Source organism: Anguilla rostrata, chromosome 6, assembly GCF_018555375.3.
Source record: "Anguilla rostrata isolate EN2019 chromosome 6, ASM1855537v3, whole genome shotgun sequence".
In the NCBI taxonomy this organism is placed as follows: domain Eukaryota; kingdom Metazoa; phylum Chordata; class Actinopteri; order Anguilliformes; family Anguillidae; genus Anguilla; species Anguilla rostrata.
In genome coordinates, this window is record NC_057938.1 from 48,920,292 (window position 1) to 48,945,583 (window position 25,292).

The 25,292-nt window shown below is 46.7% G+C and overlaps 1 protein-coding gene across 3 annotated transcripts; it reads left to right on the forward strand.

Annotated features, from left to right (window-relative positions):
- The first annotated feature begins 103 nt into the window (after window positions 1-103).
- Window positions 104-19,091, forward strand: slc5a6a (solute carrier family 5 member 6a). 3 transcript variants are annotated; one of them, XM_064340250.1, is made up of 17 exons: window positions 104-593; window positions 7,823-7,997; window positions 9,163-9,640; window positions 10,679-10,744; window positions 11,256-11,307; window positions 11,479-11,546; window positions 11,724-11,878; window positions 12,539-12,679; window positions 13,330-13,459; window positions 13,558-13,646; window positions 14,104-14,216; window positions 14,700-14,767; window positions 15,106-15,192; window positions 15,655-15,833; window positions 16,775-16,878; window positions 17,403-17,524; window positions 17,946-19,091. In XM_064340250.1, exons 3-17 carry the CDS (start codon window positions 9,293-9,295, stop codon window positions 18,114-18,116), a joined length of 1,893 nt encoding a protein of 630 aa, XP_064196320.1. In that variant the 5' UTR covers window positions 104-593; window positions 7,823-7,997; window positions 9,163-9,292; the 3' UTR covers window positions 18,117-19,091. The 3 variants fall into 3 exon arrangements, with proteins under 3 accessions (XP_064196320.1, XP_064196321.1, XP_064196322.1); XM_064340251.1 differs by lacking the exon at window positions 104-593 and adding an exon at window positions 3,804-3,828; XM_064340252.1 differs by lacking the exons at window positions 104-593; window positions 7,823-7,997; window positions 9,163-9,640 and adding an exon at window positions 9,679-9,701.
- Window positions 19,092-25,292: the final 6,201 nt, after the last annotated feature.

The window sequence follows — 25,292 nt, forward strand, 5'->3', positions numbered from 1 at the left end:
ATTACTCTTTGTCCAGTAGATATAGAGAACATGACACTTAGTAGACGGTCTTATCCAATGGCTCTCTTTTCAACTCTGGAGGAGTGGGCACGAACAGGATCATTTCTTGTTGGTTTTTTGGAGGAAACACTGACAGTACCACTCAGTATAGTGCAACACGATAATATTGACATTGCTCATATTCTTAAATCTTAGAAATAGCTGCCATTTTTTGTATTTGTAGGCCAAAATGAACATGGCATGTGACAGCTTTTGTATTCACCTATGATCAGGTCAGATACCTGGCGTCTGTATGCCGAATAATTCAAAGACCACTTCGACTGTCAATTAGACGACGGAAGGCACATTATACTTGCCCGTGCTCAAATCTTGAAGTCCGTTCACTTTAGGAGCATCATTAACATCATTAGCACTGAACCTGATCATAGCTAGAAGATGATGTAAATCCACTGCGACGGAACAGATTCAGCACATGTTTCTAGCCAAGCAGGCGCGCTGTCAAGGAGAAGGGGCGGTCTTTCCAGGCTACAGTAGCTTTTCTCTCTGTCTTTCCCGTATCCCAGATAGACGCAACATGAACTGCACAGTAGGAGGTAAGGTTATTAATTCGGCTGGTCGCCAGATACGGTTAAAATACAGCTAGTGTATTTGTAATAAATATTAACAGCACATCGAGCAATGTAGAGTAGACTTGTGGTTTGCTAGCTAGCTAACTGATTTTGAAGGCATTAGCTTGCGCTAGCGTGCTTGGTAACGTTAGGCAGCACCACTACCGTAGCAAGGTAGCCCATAATCGTCACGCGGTATGCCTTAACCATAAATCCGTGTCGTGGTGATGTGTGTTCTGGGATTTAGGCTGTTTGCCATAAAGCGACATTGACGGGAGCTAGACCCGTTCTGTAATCTCACGATCTAGACCGGTACTGGAAATCTTTGTGTTGTCATATATTTCCGACCTTGGTTGCTGTTGCTACCGGCTACAGGCAATTATGACTGCTAGCACGTGCTGAAATCTAACATTAGTGCATGATTTATTTTTTGTACTATTAAAGTTTGCTTACTGGAGAGGCACAGTAGCTTTTATAAATATTTAAATGTTTGAAGGCAAATAAGGACAAGTGATATGGTTTAGGCTACTTGCTTTGCATCTGTGCTTTTTTCCCCAACATTGGCAGTTTACCATGCCTTTTTGCCCAACACTGCCTGATTGACATTTTGGCGAATGAAATCATCGACAGTTACTTAATAATACAAATCTACCTGAGCTAGCATGCAATTTAGATACTACTTCATCATTTACATAGATTCTAGACATGCTCTCAAATGAGCCAGCCAGTTCAGTTAGGACTGAAGTCTTTCGCTAATTTATTACATGTAAGTCAGAATGCATAAATGCTTTTAATATATTTAAAGGAGTATATTTAATATTTAAAGGAGTAAATCTGGTCAGTGTTTTTAATCAAATTTCGGCCTGAGTGAAAAACATTTACTGTGGAGTGGCAAAACATTGCAGGACTACACTTATCTGAAAACAGTAATGAAAATAACTCATTGACTGTTTAGTACTGGCATGGTTACTAAAGTTCTAATCAAATGTTAAACATTAAACCGTCAAAACTTTCTGTCAATGTGCTGTTTTATTGGCTGAAGAACATGTTGCAAGTTTGTTAATAAAATGTCACAGTCAGCAATAATATAAAATTGTGGCTGCAAGTTTATAAGACTGTTCAGATTGAATTTGTAGCGTATAGGCTACTTGTATTTTGTATTGTGGATGACAAAATACCAAAACCTACCAAACAACACATTTTAAAGAGGGCTTAAGTATTTTTAACAAACATTGACCTTTGAAAGTGTGGGTCGATGCTTTCCTTGGGGTCACCCCCCCACCCCCACCCCCACCCCCACCCCACACACACACAAACACACACACAGTGTGTCTCAGTCCACTAGACTATTCAAGTCTGGAGATTGTAACTATTTAACACCATCATCCAAGTAAGTGTGACTTTATGCAAAGTAAGTACGGTAGTATACATTTATAATTGTATGTTCAGTTCTAAGAGTCTGGAATCCAAATGGAATATTTTGAAGGAAAATGTTTTAACACCCAACAACACCAATTCATATGTGAAAATAAAGAGCGGAGTATGTCATAATGGCTAAGGATCTGGTCTTGTAACCTAAAGGTCGCAGGTTCGATTCCCCGGTAGAACACTGCCATTGTACCCTTGAGCAAGGTACTTAACCTGCATTGCTCCAGTATATATCCAGCTGTATATTTGAATACAACGTAAGTCGCTCTAGATAAGAGCGTCTGCTAGATGCCTGTAATGTAAAGACTTAACTGAAGGACCAAATTATAGATTTGGTCCTGTTCAGCAGGGCACGGGTTTGGCTTAATGCTTTACATTGTGGAATTAGTTTGCTTTTTATAGATACTTATTTCTTTGCTATCTCTACCAGATGGTTAAGGTAAGGCTGGCATTAGAAGGTCACAAATTTGTCAGCACCCCCTGCTTTTTTTCCTGATAACATACAATTTTCTCAGTTGCTAGGCAACCACAGTCCTTCCACCATTTTCACATTTACATGTGAATGTAGGATTGATCCAGGAAATGGGTTTGTGTACCCACTTTTTTTTTGACAAATGAAATGCAAGGTTTTACCTTGCCTTGGGGGGTGGGCGGCGCTTGTTAGAAATTAAGGAAGGACATTCAATGTAAGGCGTTATCTGTTTAAAGAGATATAAAGTAATATGAAGCTGAACATAAATGGTAATGTTATTTAAGAGGTCTCCATATATTTTAGATGCCGCAAAGCCTGACATTACCCAGTAAGGGCCACATTCTTTCTCTCATATTTTTTGCATAGAATCATTTACCCTTAAGTAATACGAAAATGCACTTAATGACTAAGTAGGAGTATACAGCAGGTCCAGCCTATACGGAAAATTCATTTGAGTATGAATGGCGTTTTTATACCGCAGAAATGGAATTTTGTTTTACAGTGTAAAGAAGTCGGTGACTGTAGACAGCGTCACATTATGGTCACTGGAACCACACACTGTACAGAGGTGTTGACTCTCGCATTTCGAATAAATGCCAAAGCGACCTTTCCTCTTTTACTGTGTAAACCTTAAGCTGTGTGTTCAGAGATCCGTAGTGTGATCCGCTTGTGTGTGGAAAGGGATTTGATTATGATAGCCTATAATAATACGACGTAGGCTACATTTGATTGTTAATGCACTGTTAATGCAGAAACTGCACCATCTAGCCTAGAAATCACTACTTTGAGTGAGGGCTGTGTCATTAGCTGGTTGTGAGCAGCAACGCTCAGTGGGAGGGCAGCATTAAAAACGTTATTTATTTATTTATTTTTTTACTTACAGACCTCTGAACCTGTGTAAATTTTACCCGTGTATTAAAACTATTGAATATTTCGTAATACAATCTGAGGTAATTTTGTTGGGATGAGTTTGTACATCACGTTCCACTGATTGTTCCCCTCTGACAGTACATTTCGAGGCTTTGTTGTGTGTAGGTATGGATTATCAGCAGACGTGGCGTTGTTGGCCTCCTGTCGCCGCGCAGTTTGTTCAGACACGCCGGCCGGTATGATCGGCGCGGACGCACGCTGCGATGGCTTGCCTTGTGCTATGGCACTGTCGCGGTAGGATTTATAAAAAGGCGAGACACAAGAAATCCTTTCCAAATTAATCTGCAGCGACGGGGAGCACTGTGTGTTTACAACCTTTTGCGCCAGTTGGCACAGGACTCGAAGGACCTATGTAGCCACGGTTGCTGATGAAGCAAGTGTTTGTGGGAGGTTCGAGAAACATTCCTTAACTTGCGTTAAATTGGGTCTAGCTAGCTAACCTGTCATCCTCTGGCTAACACGAGATGCTCTCTGTGCTACGCAGGGTTTCTCATTCATAACGTGCTTGCGGAGATGGCCCACGTCTGATTAGCAGGGGGAGCTTAGTCAGTGTTTACATCTTAGCGTAAGCTAACAGATTGCTCGTTCGTACGCATTAGCTTTTTTCACTGACCAGATGATCGCCGTCCCTCCCTTGCCGTTCTGATTCGTGTGCATAGAGAGAGACTGTGTACTGTAGCACATCGCTGCCGGCTTTCAAGTCCAAGCGCTTATTGAATTTTGTGGACCGTGGGCTGGCTGGTGCTTCAGCTGGCGTGACTCATAATAAGTATGGTTTAATGGGCTGCATCTGAGCCTGTTCTCAGCTCCATCAGAAAGGCTTATGAAAATTAAAGCGACTTGCTGTCATGGCGTGCTTCCAGCGCTTGATCACCAGCAAACTTGTGATCGCAGACAAATTCGACGTCTCCGAATTAGAACGTTTGTGTCCGTGCCGTTTTCTCATCGTGAGAAAAAAATGGACAGTTATGGAGAAGTACTGTTGTATTTTCACCCTCTACACCTGGGGTCAGTTGAAATTTATCCAAGAGTGATTTGATCCCTGCATCAAATTATTCCATGTAAATGTAATACTTCCATGAATTTGTTTTTGAAAATGGTATGTCCCAGTGTCCTTAAGAAATATATCTAGTTCCTTTAGAGGATTGCTCTTCCAATGTACATAGTACTTGGTACACCTGTGCACTAGACCAATTGCTGGGTAATTGGCAGCACACTGAACACAAACAGAGGTGAACCACAGAAAATCAGCCAAACCTTGGAAACAGCCTTTCCTCTTCCTGTGACAGGTGACAGGGTTAGGGTTAGGTGACAGGTGACAGACCTTGCTCCTCACTAGTGACGTGTGCTAACTGGATAAATAATTTATAAGCACATCTGCAAACTGGGATGCTTTAAGGTGCCTGTAACCTTTTCAGTTTGTAAGTGCATGTGCCCCTTTGGGATAAAGTTCATGTAGAGCCGTGTGTGACCGTGAAGTGTTCCATCTCTGTGTACAGTAGGTTAGAGGCCTAGACACAGCTCCTAAGCAATCAGACAACACACTGGTGACCTTGTGCTACTCCTACATTCTTCTACAGATAAGAGTATTAACCGTGGAACGGCTCATCTGCACCAAAAACCCACTCAAGTTGTTTCAGGAGTTATTAATAGCTTTTTTTTACAATCCCTCCTCAAATATGCAACCCTCTGTGCCAATGACAATGGAGAGAAAATGGTCTCTCCCAAGGTCAGCTCTGATTAAGTCTGACATGAAGAATTCCACAGAGAATGTTTTAATGTGACCGTGTCATTGCTTGAATATCAGATGCGGACAGTTCTATAATTTCTAAATTAGATGAGGCCGAACAAAAAAAAATAAATGAGTCAAAAAGGGCATCTGATCGATTTAATTTGGTGAATTTGGAGGCGCTTTTGACTGTGAGTTGCTAAATAACCTGCTGGCTAAATCCCTGCTTCTGAGAGTGATGGGCTGTTATTGGATTGGTCTGCAGGATGCCGCGGCGCTAGGATAACAGCCGATTTAATGGGCCAATACTGTGACGCAACATGCATGCTCCAGAGGGGCGACACATTTCATGCACTACTGATGCTGTTAATGAAGTGACAAAATTAGCCTAATCATAGTCATCCACGCTACAGTTGAGCTTTTGAAGTCCCCTGATGGATTTGTCAATGAACCAGTGACCGCGGTGCGGGTCACGCAGCATACTACAGGAGAGCTAGCACCCTTTGGCGGAGATGCGCATCTCAGTGAGTGCAACTCGTAACCTGTAGGAACCTAGTGAGTAGACAGGGGGTGTTTTTCCAACAACAACAAGAAGCCTGGCCAACATGAACCTTAGTTCTGGGCTGCCTTACCCTGTTCCTAGTGATTCACCCTTCTGTAGGTTTTCATTTCAATTCTTATTGGACAGACTGAATTTAACTAATTAGCAGCTCAACAAGACCTCTAGCTGTTGAATGAGGTGTGCTTTGTTAGGGTTGCAGTGAAAAACAGCAGGACTCTAGATCTTCAGGTACAGGGTTGGGCAGCCCTACCATAGTTGATATATTTTGTAAGTTATGTAACATTTATGAAACTTATACTTGGTGACTAAGGATGATGCTTCCAAAGTGGGTGTAATGCTATAGTCAAATGCACATTCCCTCAGCTTTTGATGTGAACCAAGCTGTCTTTAAAAAGGCATAGCCCCTAATGTCTGGGTATTTGCAGTGTTAGGTTCAGTGATTTTAAAATGCAGGGGAAAAATTGTCAAATAAAAGGTTTTTTTTTTTTAAGATCATTTCGTAGTGTAGTGCATCCAACTTTTTTGTCTTTCTTCTTGGGCGCTGAAAGACATGCGACAGGTTGTAGATAAAGTCCCGCCCCACTCCCACCCCCCCCCCCCCCCCCCCCCCACCGTGGTGGTCATGGCCTGAGGGATGGGTCCTCCGGCCACTTCCTCTGATAACAGAAATGTGTCGTGCCTCCTGAATGAGTTTACACCTGTGTGAATGAGGCGTGTCCACAAGGTCACGCTTTTCTTCCGCATGAAACGAATTAGCATGGCGCTCCTTGAACTTTCCCCTGTTTTTAACTGATAGCGACCGGCCGCTCTGATAGGCCGCTAACGCGTTCGACACGTGCGGCTTGCAGCGGTTTGGGAAAGTCTCTGTCAGGTCTCTCGCGGTTGTTAACAGGAGCGTTTCGTCACATTTCGGTTATCTGAGTGCAGCGGGGGCAGTCTTGCTTCTTATTGTACGTGCTAAAAGCAGGCACGTATTCTGTTTAATTTTGCATGTCTCAACAGGTAAAGATGACGATTTGCAGTAAATGGAAATTTAAGGCAGTAGTGCTTGGTGAGACAGATGAGGTGGTCTCACGGAATTGCATTTGTTTGTCTTACTTCGTGTGTCAAGGTGTGTTTTTGTTTTACTGTGTACAGGCATTATGTCAGACAAAACATAAATGTGACGCCAGGCAGGGCATGCAGAGCAGTGATTGGTAGGGGTGTGTGTGTGTTTGAGAAAAAGAGAGAGACAGTATGATCCCTTGTAGTCCTTCTACCGTTTGATACTTTGGTTCACAATGTGAGAGGAACTGTCTTATTCCCTTCTCCCTGCACTTTTGTTTGATATGATTGAGTAGAAATAGCTGGTTTATTCCGGTTGAAGCCAGTTGACTTCAGTGGGCTTGAGTGTGGAAAGAGAATTTTTAAAATCTACTTATTTTAAAGTCTGGACTAAACGGGAGGTCTAAAATAAAGCACAAAGAACAACGCCTCCTCTCCCTCTCAGTCATTGCCTCCCTGACGCGCTCACAGAGTCCTGTGACCACTGGCTGCTGGAGGGGTAATTGAATAAGTGTCTGCACATTTCTCACAAGGCTGTCCCTCTGTAACCTTATGGGCCCTCGGTGGCCAATGAGGAGCCAGGAGATCCAGTGAAAATCAAGTTGATTGGCTCATTTTTGGAGAGTCGGTGATTTTCTGCTGAATAAGGCATTGTGGAGATTGTAGTCTTAAGTACAGAGGAGTAAAGAGTTGCTAAGCTTTAACTTTGTAGTTCACGAAGTTGACGAGGACCCGATTTAAAAAGAGCTTATTTTAATGACCGAGATACTATTTTACGACTACTTTACGATTGTAACTCCTAGTGACAAGTGGCGAGAATAATATTAGCCTAAGTAATATCAGTCATGCAGTGAAAAACTGCATTAAAAACTCAATGTGCATTTGATATAATTTATCCACTCATCTTTGCTCAAGCTGGTGATTGATTTTTTTTTTTCGCCCAATGGTAATTAAAATTTTAAGCTCATTGAAGTGAACAAGTCATTTTAAGTAATTTTTAAAAGATGTGCTTGAAAATAACTTTTATGAGAAACTTATTCTTTTTACAGCTTCTGCAGTGCCATTGGAGAAATAACCTTCTCATTGGTTCCTGGCTGGTTCCCCTCCCTCCACATGGCACCGATGATTGGTCTTTGAAAGGAAGCCACTCCCACGGGGATTATAAGATATCTCCGGTCGTCTGGGAGACAGCCTGCCCAGTCTGTCAGATCAAGACTTGAGAATGTAAGTACTTCTCTTTGGAAGGGGATTTCTCTTTCCTTCTGTCTGATGTCACAGTAGCCTTTTTAAAATTTTTAAATTAAAAAATGCCTGCAAAGTTAGGCAAAGTTGTGTTACATTAGCATAGTTCAAAACTGAATGTTATAAAGTGCTTCTAATTCAACCTGGCTCCTTCTTCTGAACTGAATGAATGGTAGTTTTTATTTAGCTGAAAGACAGACATTCACCATGCATTTTAAAGAGACACTTTGTCTTGGCTTGTTTTATTTTGGGGTGGGGTCTGGTTTTTTTTTATTTTTCATTGAATACGCTATGAGGAATTTGTGTATCAGATTTCTCACTGACTGGCTATTTATTGTGTAATTCAGGAGTTGACGGGGGGGAGGGGTGAAGGGGGTTACTTGGTCCTACCGCATACTGCAGTAATATGTTGGCAAGTCCCTCCGTGGCATTTGGAAAATGACTTCTTCACTACAGGCAGCGTCTGAAGATATAATACTCGTTTGATTAAGCTCGGTCTCTCACCCGCGCGGCCAATCCATCGTGTTTAAAGAGCCTGAGGACGGCTCTCTCCGGCGCGGGGTGTAACCTAGACGCTCGAGCGGTTTCGGGAACCCCCCCGGTGATTTATCGGGGCGTATGAGCAGGGTAATGGGATATCGCCGGAGTAACCACGGTAATGGCAAGCCAGCGAGTGCCAGGAGGACAGGTTTCACGAGCGGGGGTCCTCAGTCCTGCCCCTGAAGACCCCCAGGACCCAGCAGGGTGTGCTGGTTTTTGGTTTTATTTGCTCAGTTTTACCCTTGTTGTTGTTCTTCTTCTGTTTCTTCTTTATTTATTTATTTAATGTTTTGTGACACAAAATGAGGGTAGGGCCCTCATTTGCTATGGTGTCAAGGTGTAATAGAACCAAAAACGAATACGAAAATAAGAAATTAGAGGAGAAAGAGAAAACATAATAATAATTGTTCTTTGTATGACTTGGCGCTGATTTAATAACTAAACCCAGCAGGCCCTGTGGCCCCGTGGCCCTCTGGGATGGGAGTTGAGGAGTCCTGTTCTCATGCGGTAGTGGGAACATAAACACTGAGCTGTAGCACTGTGTAGCCTGAGACGCACTGCAGGGGGGACAGCGTGAGCAGGTCGTCTCTCCTCCTCTTCCTCGCAGAGCGAGCCGCACCTGCCCAGAGCGTGGAGGCGCAGCGGGTTTTTGGCGGGCGAGCACTGGCGGAGCGTTGCCCCGATCGTAGCGGTCGCCCCCTCGCCGCGGCGGCAGCGGCAGCGGCAGCAGCGCCGCCATGGCGGACGTGGTGCAGATGCACTTCACCACGGTGGACTACGTGATCTTCGTCATCCTGCTGGTGGCCTCGACGGGCATCGGGCTCTTCTACGCCTTCTCCGGCGGGCGCCAGCGCACCACGCGCGAGTTCCTGCTGGCCGACCGGAGCATGAGCTGCCTGCCCGTCTCCCTCTCGCTGCTCGCCACCTTCCAGTCGGCCGTGGCCATCCTGGGGGCGCCCTCGGAGATCTACGCCCACGGGACGCAGTACTGGTTCCTGGGCTGCTCCTACTTCCTGGGGCTGCTCATCCCCGCGCACATCTTCATTCCTGTTTTCTACCGGCTACAGCTGTCCAGCGCCTACCAGGTAAGTCCCGCCCCCGATCTGTCACCATAGAAACTGGTTACAGCTGTCCAGCGCCTACCAGGTAAACCCCACCCGTTAAGTTACCGTGAGAACTGGTTACAGCTCCAGTGCCTACCAGGTAAGCCCCACCCTGTTCTGTTACCCTAGAAAACTGGGTACAGCTTTCTACTTCTTACCCGATAGGCCCCACCCCCGTTCTGTTACCGTGGGAAACTGTTACAGCTCCAGGCCCTACCAGGTAAACCCCAATGCCATTCTGTTGCCATGGGAACTGATTACGGCTGTCTAGTGCCTACCAGGTATGCCCCTGCCCCATTATGTTACCGTGGGAAACCATTACAGATCACTATTACCAGCCAGATATGTCCACTGCCCTGTTCTGTTGCCATGGAAGTGGGCAGCAAATATGAAGTCATATAGATTTTTGGAGAGAGAAGGGGATGTGTTTTTTTTTTTTTGTTGTTTCTTGGTGAACACATTTTTTTGTTTAAAAAAATCTCATAAAACCTGTCCGCTTAAGATTTTTATGATAAATAACATATCTTGTTTTTCATCTAATGCAAAATGATTGGCCTACTTCACACGTTGCTGTGTATCACAGTTTAAGACCAGTTCCACTACATTTTCATTTTTAAATATGTTCACAAAGATTTCCCTGCTTGTTGATGTGCAGCCCTCTCGGAAAAAGTTCAGCAAATTTTCATAATAAGAACTGGCAACATTCTCTCCCCACCTCTTCCCTTCCCTCGTTCCCACGTTCTTTATAGTGAAGGACTTTATAGTGACCTTATGGTTGTCCAATGTTTGCTGTTATGCTTTTTTTATTTTATTTTATTTATTTTTTTAAATCCGTGTATACCTTTGCTGTGTCATTTGCAATGAGCATTGAGCTGGAGGAAAATTTCCATTTTATTTTATATTTAAAGGACAATAAAGTTTTCTGTTCTATTCTATTCCATTCCCACGTTCCCTCCTTTCTCATGTTCTTTTTGTTCCCTCTTTCTCTCTCTCTCTCTCTCTCTCTCTGTCTCTCTGCAGTATCTGGAGCTGCGCTTCAACAAGACCGTCCGCGTCTGCGGGACCGTGACCTTCATCTTTCAGATGGTGAGCGCTCTTCGCGTAACCGTCGTTGCGTCTGTTTGCGCGACGGTCGGCGAGAAGGGGTCTCTTTGCGAGCGGGGAAGAAACGCGGCACACGCGATATTTATTTTTTGTATTATTACTTGGCCCGGCGGTAATTAAATCTGCGCTGTCGGTGCCCGAGGAATCGTTGGCGTGAGCTCGTTACGTCTCTGTCATTTAGCGGGATGCTCTTGACTGCTGGACGTCAGCGCCACTCCCGGGAACACAGGAGTACGATATCACCGGGCGAGAAGGCCCGTTTATTAGCAATGAGCGTGAAGCTATCCGCACAAACCAGCGATTAGCTGAACAAGGGAAACATAATATGTCCCTTAAATACACACTGCGGAGGGTAGAGGGCGGTGCTGGGTTTTGGGAGGCGATGAATCTGTGCGGGTGTGTTGGGTGTGGTCTTTGCTGCTGGGACGGCCCGCTGTCTAACCTGTGAGCGTGACCCCCTCTGTGACCCCGCCCCCTCCCCCCCCCCCCACAGGTGATCTACATGGGCGTGGTCCTGTACGCTCCAGCCCTGGCCCTCAATGCAGGTAAGGGAAGCCCCCCCCCCGCCGAACCCGGGAGTGCTGTGGGCCCCCGATCCGACACGTCACATGCATTCTAATGGAGTCCAGTCAAAATGATGGCAGGCAGTCCTGTACATGAATGAAGGAGAGGTTTGGGAACCGCTATAATAGAGTTTTTTTTTGGTTTTCTTGTAGTTACAGGATTTGACCTCTGGGGGGCCGTGCTGGCCATGGGACTTGTGTGTACCCTCTATACAACACTGGTAAGCTGTTACTGTCGGTGTGTACTGCCTTTGCCTTGTGAGTTAGGAAGCGCAACAGCGGAACATTTCGTGTTCTCCGCTGCCGACTGCATTGATGCCGGAGTGATGCGGGGACAGGAGGAAACTCCGTCTCCCAGCATGCCGTGCGGCTGATGAGGAAATGTGCCCTGCCGACAGGGGGGGCTGAAGGCCGTGATCTGGACGGACGTCTTCCAGACGATAGTGATGTTCGCGGGACAGCTGGCTGTCATCGTGGTGGGGACGCACCAGGCGGGGGGCATCAGCGAGGTGTGGAGGAAGGCCCAGAACGGGAGCCGAATCGCGGGCTTGGAGTGAGTGCTCGACTGCTCTCTCGGGCCATGGAACCTCATTACGTTACATTAAATCACATCACATCTGAGAGGCTCTCTTATCCTGAGCTGCAGGAAGTACAAGCACAAAATTAAGTGTTCTCAGTAGAGCAACAGGAACTGTTGAGAAGGATATTTAACAGTTAGAGCAAGGGTGTAAAACTCCAGTCCTGAACCAGTGTCTGCTGGTTCTTGTGCTTTCCTATCAATCAGCAGCCAATGTTGGCCGTGGAAACAAGGTCTGTGGACCGTTTAGCCAATCAGTGACTTAAATGAAGCACTTAAGTGCTGAAGTGTTCCAGAAACCAACAGGCACACCAACCTCCAGGCCTGGATTCTTGACAGCACCCGTGAGTTGTAGCCAGTGACTGTGCAACAGGATGAACAGTAGAACTTAAAAGTGTTGATATAACCAACTGTCATGCCAGCTTGCCTGGAAATAAAGATAAGATATAAAGACAAGATAAGCCAGAGGAGGAAAGTGCGAAGGCTGATAAAGGTGGTTTGAGACCGGTCTGGCCAAGATAATGCTCCTGCTCTGTTATTTTACAGTAGGGTTTCTGGATGTATGTCAGGTTTAGGGAGGAGACTGGTGTGATCGTTCTGTTCCCCCCCCCGTCCCCCGTCCCCCCTCTACTGCAGCCTGAACCCTGACCCGCTGGAGAGGCACACCTTCTGGACGCTGGGCGTTGGGGGGGTGTTCCTGATGCTGGCCCTGTACGGGGTCAACCAGGCGCAGGTGCAGAGATACCTGAGCTCCCGAACGGAGAGGGAGGCCGTCATGTGCGTAAGCCCCGCCCCCCTCGCCCCCCCGGGCCTGTCCCATTCACACAGCCTGCGCTCAAATTTTAATCGGGCCACGTTGAGAGGAGCAGGTGCTCAAAGTGAGAAAAGGACACACCAGCCTAACCTAGAAGAACTGTTTCACTGCACCCAGCCATTACACAGAAAGAATATACTTTACCAAAATGAATAAAAATGAATGACAGCAGAAATAATAATACAAATATACTTAATCAAATCGAACGGGCGGATTGGGCACTTGGTGTAAAAGGGACAGGTGCACCCCCCCCCCCACACACACAGGCCTGAACTTCAATTTGGTTACAAGAGTTTAGAAATGAGCTTCACCAGAAGTGGCCGTTGTGTTGTGTTGTCATGGTTACCAGTAAATCAGGTTTTGCAGCCACTCCCACCTCCCCGCTCTAGGAATGCATTTGAACTTGCAGGGTGTGCGCACGTGTGCGTTTAGCTTTTTCAGTTTCCGTTGTCGTAGTCGACGGGACGGTATCCTGCTCGAGGAATCGCTGAGCCCATAGATTCTCTGTCCGTTTGTGTGAGAGCGGCCTCCTCCTGAGAGCACCTTCCTGGCAGTGTTTACGGCCCTGGTCCCCCCCCCCACCCCCCTGTCCCCCCCCCCCCTGGCGGTGCAGGTCCTGCTACGTGGTGTTCCCCTGCCAGCAGATCGTCCTCACCCTGGGGTGCCTGATGGGGCTGGTGATGTACGCGCGCTACGGCGAGGACAGTCCGCTGGACAAGGGCTACGTGACGGCCAACGACCAGGCGAGTGCGCGTTCCCTCCCGCGACGCAGTGCGACAGGGGGGCGGGTCCTCGCCCCTCAGCGCTCGGGTGGTGGCTAAGCCGGTGCCTGTCTCCGCAGATGGTGCTGTATTTCGTGATGGACGTCCTGCGGGACCTTCCCGGTCTGCCGGGGCTGTTCGTGGCGTGCCTGTTCAGCGGCGCTCTCAGGTACGGTGACACCCCCCCACCCCCGCCCCCGCCTACTCGCTCCCCCCCTCCCCTCAGTCCGTAAGAGTGAAACCATCCACTTATCAGGAGTCCGTCGTCGAAAGAGGAAAGCAACAATGCTACTGTCACAAAACCAGATGCACCACAGCTGTCTTAACAGTGATGAATGCGTAGCACTGGGGTGTCAAACTAAAGTGCTGGAGGCCCACAATTCCTGTGGGTTTTTTGTGGTTTCCTCACAGTCTGCAGCCAATTTAGGCCTCAGAAACTGTGTGTGTGTGTGTGTGTGTGTGTGAGTGTGTGTGTGTGTGTGTGTGGCCTGTTTAGCTCATCAGCGAATGAAAGTGAAGCGGCCACGTGATTGGCCTGCCTGGTTTAGAACGTGCCCGCCCAGGCGGAGAGACTTCGGGCAGCTGTAGGTGATAGAACCGCGCCGTGTTCCTCTGTCGTCCTGCAGCACCATCTCCTCGGCCTTCAACTCCCTGGCGACGGTAACCATGGAGGACCTGATTAAGCCCTACTTTCCTGCGATGACGGAGGCCAGGGCCACGCTCCTGTCTAAGGGCCTCGGTGAGTAGCGGGGCATCCAGGGGCCCCGCAGGGTCACATAGGGCTGCAGGCTTCAGCTCAATAGTCACAGGTTCATTCTCTCTCTCTGTCAGTTTACTCTCTCACTTTAAAATGTATTTTATTCCTAAGACCTATTTCTGTATTATCAAATTAAAAGCATTGATTATATAGCATTTGAACAGCGAAAAGAAAATGGTGAAAATTGCAAACAGACAGAAACGGCATTATTAATAATACAAAATCTCTCTGTCTCCCATCCCTCCTTCCCCCTCGCTTTCTCACACTCTCTTACACTCTCTCCCTCTCTCTCACTTGCTGTCTTGCATTCTCTCGCTTTCACTCTCTCTCTCCCTCTCTTGCTCTCTTACTCTCGCTCTCTCACTGGTGTTCTCCCTCCCACCTTCTCTATCTCCCTCTCGTTCTCACTCTCCCTCCTCTCTCACTCTCCCTCCCTCTCTCCCTCCCTCCCTCCCTCCCTCTCAGCGTTGGCCTATGGCCTTGTGTGTCTGGCTATGGCGTACCTTGCGTCTCTGATGGGGTCAGTGCTGCAGGTAAGGACACGGTTGGCAGCTTTGTCCCTTGCCTCCTCCTGGAGTGCTTCAGTGGAGGAATTTGCCTCTCATTACCCTTTTGGGCTCTTGACAATTCTCACTCTCCTCAGCCCATGATTTTCGACATTCAGTCCTTCACCGTTTATCATATTCAAACATGCAGTTCTCTTCAGTTTTCCATGGTCAAGATGTATGTGAAGACTACTGGAAATGTCCAGCTCATGTAGCGAGAGCTCTTGTTGGTGTGCACTGCAGTGTGTTTTATAGCAGTGATAAAGCCGGACGGAGCACTAACACTTTTACCCCCTCTCTCTGTCCTAATCCCCCCCCCCCCCCAGGCGGCACTCAGCATTTTCGGGATGGTGGGCGGTCCGCTTCTCGGCCTGTTCTGTCTCGGAATGTTCTTTCCGTGGGCCAACTCCATCGTAAGTGTCTGACCGTCCGTCCGCTCGTCCGTCCGTCCGTCCGTCTGTCTGTCTGTCTGTGCAACGGTCAGGGGTCAGTCAGTCTTCCACCTAACAATCTGAATGACATCAAATGTGTGTAGTGCAGCATAATTTTAATGCTCCCAGACAGTAATTTATTTAGGGAAATTTTTTTGGGGGGGGGGAGAAAATTTAATTTGAAGGAAACTGAGGAACAGACAGTGTAGGTGGTTTAAATGCACGTTTATCTGTAAAAAAAAAAAACAGCTCTGAGCGGTGAAACTGTGCAGGTACGTTATTTTTAGCCCTTTGATTGACGTGTCATTACCCTGCACCTGTGCGTATGTCTGGAGGCATGGAAGTTCTGCTCCTCCCACAAGGCTGGGTAATAGAGACAGCAGATGGGGGGGGGGGGCGGAGCTAGAGGCTGTCAGTCAGGGTTCTGTCACTCTGTTCCCCCAGGGTGCTCTGGTGGGATTGGCTGCCGGTCTGGTCATGGCCTTCTGGATCGGCATCGGGAGCTTCCTCACGCGCGTCGGCCCCCCCGCCCCCCGGCCCCCCTCGTTCAACGTAACCACGGGCAACATGACCACCGAGGTCATGACGACTCTCGTCAGTGCCGTCACCACCGGCAGGCCCAGGCAAGCAGGGAGTTTGTCCTTTTTTTTTTTTTAGGGGAAACGTTTTTGCCCTTGTAGCAGACGAAGGCATAATTAAAGCCACCCAATTATCGTGAGTTTGTCAGATTAGGGGGTCTGCAAGTCTGTTCCTGGAGAGCCACAGGGTTTTGTTTTCGCCTTAAAAGTCAGCAGGCATTTCAGACCCACGAAAACGAGTGAGATGAGTTACATTACATTACATTACATTACAGGCATTTGGCAGACGCTCTTATCCAGTGTGACATACAACAAAGTGTATACCCATAACCAGGAACAAGTGTGTTGAAAACCCCAGAGGGAAGTACAGTTCCAAGTGCAGGGAACGACTGTGTAGTTGAACTTGGACCCTGTAGGTAAATCTGATTAACACAACAAAAACAGCAACAAAGCAGTCTATGCAAATTAAAACAAGCAGTTAACTATTATCACTCAATGAGGATCCATCAGGTGCTGAGAGAATGAATACCCAGAGACTGTGAGGCTCTCCGGGACCAGGGTTACACATCGCTGAGTGAGATATTAGGATTTCATCCAAGCATCTTTATAAAAAAAAACAAAAACAAAAAAACACTCAAATTCGTCTCCTACGTGGTGTTGCTGTTGGTCTTGAGTATTGGCTTTCCAGTTGATATCTGGCCTTTGCTCTAAGTGGTGTCTGCAGTCGAGACGAGGCCCTGTCTCTAAGCAGTCTCTCTAGAGGCAGTGCAGTCTCTAAGCAGTCTCTCTAGAGGCAGTGCAGTCTCTAAGCAGTCTCTCTAGAGGCAGTGCAGTCTCTAAGCAGTCTCTCTAGAGGCAGTGCAGTCTCTAAGCAGTCTCTCTAGAGGCAGTGCAGTCTCTAAGCAGTCTCTCTAGAGGCAGTGCAGTCTCTAAGCAGTGTCTCTAGACGCAGTGCAGTCTCTAAGTGGTCTCTCTCCCTTCTGCAGGCCTACGGGGCTGCAGGCTCTCTACTCGCTGTCCTACATGTGGTACAGCGCTCACAACTCCACCACCGTGGTGGTGGTGGGACTGATCGTAAGCTTCCTGACAGGTAGGGGGCGCCACAACACCGACAACCTGCACACCCTCATTCAGAAATACAACTGGAACCGACCTGCTACACTCCACGCTCAACACCTTCAGCACATTCATACACAGTGGACACTGGGTGTGCTTCTGCTCAACCTCAGAGTGGGTCGGCTCTTAGTTTCAGTCATGAGTTTTACAAATAAGTGAATAATAATTATGTTGGGTATATTCTGTGGTCTAGTTGCCTTTAATTTGTCATTGACATTGGCGAACGAACCATTCTCTCTCTTTGAACTGTGAGGCTAAGCCACATTACAGCTGGGTTGACTTACTCTCTAGTGCCCCCAGTGGTTGTCCTGTTAGTGTGTAAAAACAGGGCCTGCTGGCCTGTGCCGGAACAGGGACCTCTGACACGGGCAAAGACGCCCGGTCTCCGTGGATCTCTCTGCCGCCTGTCATTTCATTTGACCTCGGCTCCGGTAACGGTTACCAGGCAAGGAGTGCTCAAAAGCTGCGTTCTGATTGGTGGTCTGGTGGCTTGCCCAGGTCCAATGAAGGAGAAGGATGTGACTCCGGGCACCGTGTACCCTGTGCTGGGGAAGCTGCTGTTCTTCCTGCCCGAGCGCTACAGGGAGAAGCTGTGCTGCGTCACCCCTCTGGGGCAAAAGGCAAGTAGCGCAGTCTCACTGCGCCGGGGGGGGGGGTGAGGGGAAGAGGTCTGTACAATCTAACCACACTGAGGGAAACATTTCTAATGCCTTAAAGCAGCGTTAGATTTTTTGAAGTTTGATTTTTCTACATTCTCAGCTCTTTGTGTTTAATTCCAGGCCTTATTGCAGGTTGCCTGATTCATGACGATCGGTAATTTGGTCACTTGTGCATTTTTGTTGATCCCTCTGGCTTTGCGGTCGGTGTGAAGATTCGAGCCCTCAGCCACACAAGGAGGTTGAGGGTGGATATTGATTTGTGTATGGTCAGGATTGTATGTGAGGAGGCCAGTGGTGTGATAATGGGTGTGTGTGTGTGTGCGTGTGTGTGTGTGTGTGTGTGTGTGTGTGTGTGTGCTCGCACGTGCGTATATCCGCGCAGGTCAAGACGCTGGACACGCAGCCGTATAAGATGGCGCAGAAGGAGAGCAACGGCTTGGCCCTCCCGAGAGAGGACAAGACTGAGGATGAGCAGGAGCTGGAGGAGGAAGGGGAGGTGACCCAGCCGCCGCCCTGTCGCTTATCCCACATGCTTCAGGAGACGGCGTTGTGATATCGCCACACACACACACACACACATGAACACACACACACATCATACACACACGCATATTCTCGGACTGAACCCGTCCGTTCCCCTCCAGGTGGTACTAAACCACAGACGGACACGTTTCCCTCACAGCAAAAAAGCCTGAGGCCTTTTGCTCTGACCACTTCGTCCAGAGTCTGTGTGCATGTGCGCTACCCGTGCACGGTGTGCTCGTGCATGACGAGTGGGGGTCATATGTGACCCCCCCCCCCTCCCCGTTTCCCCTCAAACCCACTCACAGCACTGGTCTGCGGTTTTGTGGCCGTTTGCACTGAAAGAAGTCGCACAAAATCTCGCAGTTCAGCCGGTGTGTGGTGAAGGAGGTGTGAGCTGCCAAAAAAATAAAAACTCTAGCAGTAGAGGTGGAACTTTGGTACGATAAACTTTACTGTAGAAGAAGCCATCATGTTTAGAGCCAAGGGCCTGCCGCCGGACAGATTTAGGACCCTGGACTTAATTAACTGAGCGCTTGTAGTCCTTTTGTTTGTTGCTCGGTGTCTTTGAACTTTCATCTGTCACTCTGACAATGGCGGCCATTTTGATTTGTTAGACGCACAACTCAGTGTTGGATCTCCACTGTGATCGAGTTCACAAGTTCCGTTTTTATATGTTGCAGCCAAGGGGCGATTCGGACCTTCGATGTAATTGTGTCTTTGTATTCTTTTTTTTTTTTCTTTGTAGAGAAGAAAGTTAAATGCGGTACACAGTTGTAGCAAAATGATAATCTGAAGACTGAGGTTCTGTGTGTTCTCTAGGAAACGTGGTTGAATGCACTGAGCGTCAGTTCAGTTAACAATGGTACGGTTGGTGTTTTGATTCCAAAGAATGTTCGTATTCATTTGCTTTACTTTAGACTGTGATGTCATTCTGTTCCAAGCTGCTATGAGTCACCCCGATGATGTGTCATACGCTGTGCCATGATGTACAAGAAAAAAACAACACTTTTCTGCCTGTCTGCCACAGAACACTGATAATGATTGACATTTCAGTCTAGTGTTCTAGTGATGTGACATACTTGTGATTTCTGTAGTTACCCCGTACGGTCAGTCAGGGGTATTATTTTTCCGTTATAATGAGGGAATGCCACTAAATGTCCCCCGTGGGATTGTGGGTGAGTTTTAACGGTCGTTCGTGAGTTTTGTGGATGAGCTTTGTGAAGGACCCTCTGCGATGCATCTCACCCCATCGTGTCAGAAAGTGCCTCCTCCTCATAATCCTGAATGTGTTTGTTTTCTCTCGAGCCTCTGGTTTCTGTTCTGGCAAGAAGGCGTTTCAGAATTTCCAGAATCTCCGTTTTTATGTTCAGTGCTTGTCTGCTTTTTAGCAATGGAGGGACATAGAAGATTATTCTGTATGTGGCAAAGATTTATGTCTTGTGTGGATTGAGGGCCCTCTTTTTGCTCTCCTCTTTATTTGAAAGTATTTTAGTGTAGAATGGCCTCTAGAGATGATGCCTTGTAAGATTATTTTTTTTAAACGATAATCTTAATCTGATAGTTTCATTCTTGCTCATTTGTAAAATAAATAGACGATGAACTATTAATAATATTCATGTTAGTATGACCATATTCCTTGTGAATTTTGGCTGGACAGCTTATTACAGACAGTGAGAGACAACCCACCATTAACAGGAACCAACAAGCTGGTGATGACCGTCCCCTTAAGTGCTACAGTGCATTTCCTCTGATCTGATCAAGAGTTCGAAAATTAGACCAGATCTATGAAAAGCATTTTATTTAGTTTGTGAAATTGAAGCACTGTATAATAAAAGAAAAGGACAGGACAGTAATTGTGTTTAGTCTCATGTAAGTGATTGTTTTTATTAGCTGTGTAATACAAAGTATTGCCTTATTGGTGATTTTTAAACATGATGGAGAACCGTCGTTAAATATATTGGTACATGTTGTTAGTTAGACCATGGATGAAAAGGACTCAAAATCAACGATGGAAATACTGTGTTATTGCCATGTGTTTTATGTTTTTGTTGTATTGAAAATGGCTGTACTTTTTTCTTTTTTTAAGCGATTATTATTTTCTGAAATATTAAGACTTGTCTTCGAGTGTAGAGGATATGTTGTGGGACACAGATTATTTTGTGTTTTTTTTTTTTTCAGAGTCCAGGTAAAGGTTTGTGTTCCTCATGTGCAAACCTCAGTTCAAACCATATGTCATGTTCATTTTGGATCACTGTGGACATTTCCTGGGTCAGCCTGCTGTTGTGTTATGTCTGTTGTGCTGTTGCTGAGTCCTTGCCAGGGGAATTGTGGGTGTATCTGTGGTGCAGTCTGGGTATTTGAGTTTCTGTGCCCTTTGCTCTTCGTGTCTTGCAGTGCTTTTTAAATGGGGTTGTTCTTGAAGTCTCAACGTCAGTGCTTCTGGCTTTATTTTGTGTCTTGTTGAAGACCAGGGAATATACACTGAATGGTCTTTATTCTCATCCCCAAAGAACATTTTTCCATCATCTCATTTTCTTCTTTAAAAAAGAAACAACAACTGAAAAATAACATTTATATGGACTAGCGCTGGTTAGCCTTTTTTATTATCTTGTGACAGAGTCATATATAAACTTTATATTTTCTTAAAGAAAGAGAAGTGCTTTTATGCTGGAAGATCGCACCGCTTCTTATTTTTTCTTCTCCAGCCTGAAATTACTTGAAGTGTGTAAGTGTAATACTGCCATTTTAAAATGAGTTCAGTCCCTTTGGCCATGACGTCGTTCTTTTCCGATGAGACGACGTCCGTGTAATACTCTAAGATGACAGGGCTGCCAGAACTCGACCCTGGAGATTTACAGTGCTTAGCTGGTTTCCATTCAAAACCACAAAAAGAGTTAAGGACCTGTCAATTGACCTCCAAGCAGGAATTGGCCTTTTTATGGCGAACTGCCCCGTAAGCACATGTTACGTGTATGCCTGTAGCATGTTAATTCAGACACTCGCAAATCTGTCAGGTCGGTTCTCAGGGAACTAATTTGATGTGGCCTGCGGTTGTTGTTCAGAAAGAGACCGCCGCATTCGCTCTGTTTCGATTTGACTTATTGACCGATTGACAGACAGAGACAACTATCACACTGGAGTCCTGGATGTTGAAAGCCGCGGACCACTGGATTCTGAAACCGCCGTCTGTTCGAGGGAAGGCAGTGAGCCAATTGTGCAGAGTCGCGAAAATGAGCGAAGGGGAAAATCACGGAGGGCAGATTTTTTTAAACGTGTTTGTTCCCGTCACCTTGATTTGATTGGGGAAAAGGGCTGGAAGAAAACCAGCGGCGGCAGTAGATCTCTGGAACTGAGCATGGCAGCCCTGCGACACACTGCATATTCCTGCGTGTGAAACGGAAGCACAAGTTAAATATTCTACATGGGCATTTTTTCGATATTCAGGTGAAAAACCGGGCTGAGGGTGGTGGTGCACGATCAGAAGGAAATTTTAAGACGAGACAAACGCGTCTGAATGTTAGATTTGAAAATGCAATAACTTTGGCTAGATGGTTCTATGTAAGGTTTTCAAGAGAAGGGGTAGAAATATGTGTTGGTATAAATAACAATGGGATTTTAAACTAAGAGACAATTTGGTCTACTGTGAGACAGAGATTAAGAATGAAAAGGAGAGAGAGACTTGCGTGTATACTGATCAAGCACACGATTGGGTTGTATTAATTGCCTGACCATCTCCTTGTATGCATTCCAAAATCCATGTTGGTTTGAGGGCTCTCGCCCGGAGAAGCCCCTCAAGCCGTGCCTTGGTGTCATCCCTTCTGTTTGGTATGTTCGCATGGACGTTTCTCAGCCGGTGTGACCCCGGATGTGCTGCTCTCACCTGTGCAGCACATCGCCGTGTATTGCTGTCCATTGACATCCCTCAAAGGTCTTGCACAAAAAAAACTGCATTCATTCACGGAAACCTGAATGCTATGTGAGTTTGTGAACACAAACAAATCCGGTGGAAGGGGCACATTTTTTGCCCTGCTTTGTGTGTGTGTGTGTGTGAGTTTTTTTATTTTGTATTTTTTAAATTTTTGTTTCCATTGAGAAAAAAAAAAAAAAAAAAAAAAAGCAATGACATTCATTCAACCTTTGAAAATAAATTGTAGATTGAAACCGTTGCTGAAATGTCAATTAATACAGTACTAGGTTCTGAACAATAAAGATGTTTGATTGTCTCTGATGTCCTGTTGTCCAGATTTTCTGGGTAGTTTTAAGTCACCTGTGTCATGTAAAGGAAGGAGGTGTTTGCAGAGGAAGCCCCATCTCACCTTGCTGTGAGCTCCTATCCCAGGGTGTGATTTTCCCTCTGGCCAGCAGAGGGCCACCATACATAAGCAGGATGCATTCCTGTCTCCCGGATTCAACCTTGACACTTCCTTGTTTCTGAACCACATGCGTTACTAACTACCTACTTTTGTCCCAGTTTGGAACATCCACTCAAATTTTGTGTGGGGGGTGTGCAGGCTGCGGGGTGGGGGGGCTTCGAATGTAGTATTTCTGATAAACGGTGAAGACCATGTATAGTAATGCCTTCGTGCTATTGGCTTCAGTCTTGGGAGAGGATGACGGTCATCTCCCCCTCATTCTGGTCCGTTGTTCCATCCCTGCCTCCTCCCTGCCTTCCATCCCTGTCTCCTCCCGGTGGAAGGGTGTTATCGTCGTGTTCCGGAAGCTTCCATCTGGAAGGTCACGCCGACTCCACGCCGCCGGGGTCGTCCGCCTTGGTGGCAAACCCCCCCCCGTTTAGAAAGCCGAAGCCAATCGCAAACTTCGCGAGCAATGCTAACCGAATTCTCTATGTCTTCAATGTGAAAGTCTGCCACAGCCCACTGATTGCAGGGATATGAGGGGGTGGCTCTTCTACCTGCTCCAGCCCAGCTTTCCCGCCATCGCCGAGCGTTTCTCTGTCTGTGTTAGGGGCCTATGCGGGTACAGCTGGCCACGTTGACTTTGTACTCTCCGCCCACTGCCAAGCACGTCCGTCTCGAATGTACGTCCAATCGTATGTCTCCTGTGGATGCTGCTCTCTGCCTCCCCTCCCGTGCCAGTGTGTGATTGGGTTATCAGATCCACCGTTTAGAAAGCCAAAGCCAATCGCAAGCTTCGTGTGCAACGGTAGCCGAATTATCTTAACGTCTTCAATGCGAAAGTCTGAGGGAGCGGCTTGGTAAGGACTCCCCGTTTCACAAACATCTCAAACTATCCTCCCAAAACTATACTCTTTCCATCTACTTTTTTTCTGCCTCCCTCTCTCCCCCCCCCCTCCCCCCTCAGCTATCCGAACCCTCTCCTCCACACTGTCCCAGTCTTTCTGGTGAGGAGCACAGCCAGAACTGCACATAAATCCACCAGGCGATCGGCGAGCTGCGGATATAATGAGCCTCGATACTGAAACTATTTTAATTATCTTTAAAAAAAAATGGAGGAGAGAGGCAGTTTCTGGCACAATCGCCCATAAAAGCCCATTTTGGAGTTCCAGGGAGTCTCTGAATTAATGCTGCTGCTTCTCTCTCCTTAAATGTTCAGCAGAACGTGTACCTGGGAGGTCAGCCTTTGTAGATTAACAGCAGATGGAAAAAAAAAAAAAAACCATGCGGATGTACTGGACTGTACAAGCCCAGTTAGTTCCTACATGTGTATAAATCTACGGCTTAGCCAAATGGCCTTCTCTTGGAGGAATTGTGGGTATTGGGAAGAGGTCAGTTGAATTAATGAATTGGTGCCCAAGAGCAGGACCTGATGCTGGTGTCCGTGTTTTTTGTGGAGGAGAGGTGGGCCAGAGGTACACTACGTGGCCAACAGTATGTGGACACCTGAAGTCCAGCATCTCATCCAAAATGGGCATTAATGTGGAGTTGGTCCACCCTTTGCTGCTATAACAGCCTCCACTCTTCTGGGAAGGCTTTATACACTGATTAGGCGATTAGGCCTGGCTCTCAGTTGGCTTTCCAGTTGATCCCAATGGTGTTGGATGGGGTTGAGGTCAGGGCTCTGTGCAGGCCAGTCAAGTTCTTCCACACTGATCTCGACAAAACCATTTCTATATGGACCTCACTGTGTGCCTGGGGGCATTGTCATGCTGAAACAGGAAAGGGCCTTCCCCAAACTATTGCCACAAAGTTGGAAGCACAGAATCATCCATAATGTCATTCCATTAGGATTTGCCTTCACTGAAACTAAGGGGCCTAGCCCAAACCATGAAAAATTGCCCCAGACCAAGGGGTGTCCACATACATAGAGTGTAAACATAATTACGTAAATTGGTAATAGCTCTAATTTAAACACACAGATGCCTCTGGTTTTCCAATGGCCATTTTAGAGGCTTGGAATAATACTAGTGTGTTTCCAGAAGCCATGTGAAATCCTAAGTGCTAGTCTCACTGATTATCTTTTTTTTATTTTAAAAGCCTGTTTCAGCTGTGTTTGTGACTACTAAAATCCCTCCGGATGAATATATCCTCTGTTGGCTGGATGCAGTTTCTGCTAACCATGAAATTCGTTGTGAATTAAGTCATTTTTAGCTCGGCCTTTCACTGTGTAACCCTTGCCTTAGTAGCAACGCTCTCTCTCAGGCCCATCTTAGTCATTAAAAACCAGAGAAAAGGGGGTTATCAGGCAGCCGGACAGATTTATAGAGTTAGCCTTGAACGCTGCTCTGTAACCCGTGGACTGGAGCCCATGTTGCACAAGCTGGAGACAAATAGCAGCCGTGGGGTCCTTCGGCTTTGCCCAGTGCAGCCAGCCGGGCTGTCTCTCACACTGCCTGTTCATTAGTGCACGTCTCATCAATACAGTGGCTAACCTGAAGCCGTGATGTCGTTTTTCAGGAAACATAGTCGACCTGCTGTAGCCTGCTGGACCTTATGTGTGTTTCAATTTGTTGACCGACGATGCCTCCACCAAATATTCAAATGTAGGCTATAGAAACGAGCTTACTTTCTGAATGAACTCCAGCTGGAACAGCATTTGCTGGGGGTTGTATAGTTGTTTGGAAATGTGGAGAGTCATATAGAACATTTTTTGGCGGTGTATGAGACCATAAAATAAAGTTGATTGCGGTCATCACTTACCTGCATGCAACCCTTTACACACACATTTTCTCAGTCACAAATTAAACATCAAATTCCAAAGGTTATACATAAAAATTCATTTATTA

Excerpts from the sequence above, each read along its gene's own strand:
- slc5a6a (XM_064340250.1), top strand. The coding sequence starts at position 9,293 with ATGGCGGACGTGGTGCAGATGCACTTCACCACGGTGGACTACGTGATC. Across the intron at positions 15,834-16,774 it reads GTCACCACCGGCAGGCCCAG|GCCTACGGGGCTGCAGGCTC; the intron begins GCAAGCAGGGAG and ends TCCCTTCTGCAG. Across the intron at positions 16,879-17,402 it reads GATCGTAAGCTTCCTGACAG|GTCCAATGAAGGAGAAGGAT; the intron begins GTAGGGGGCGCC and ends TGGCTTGCCCAG.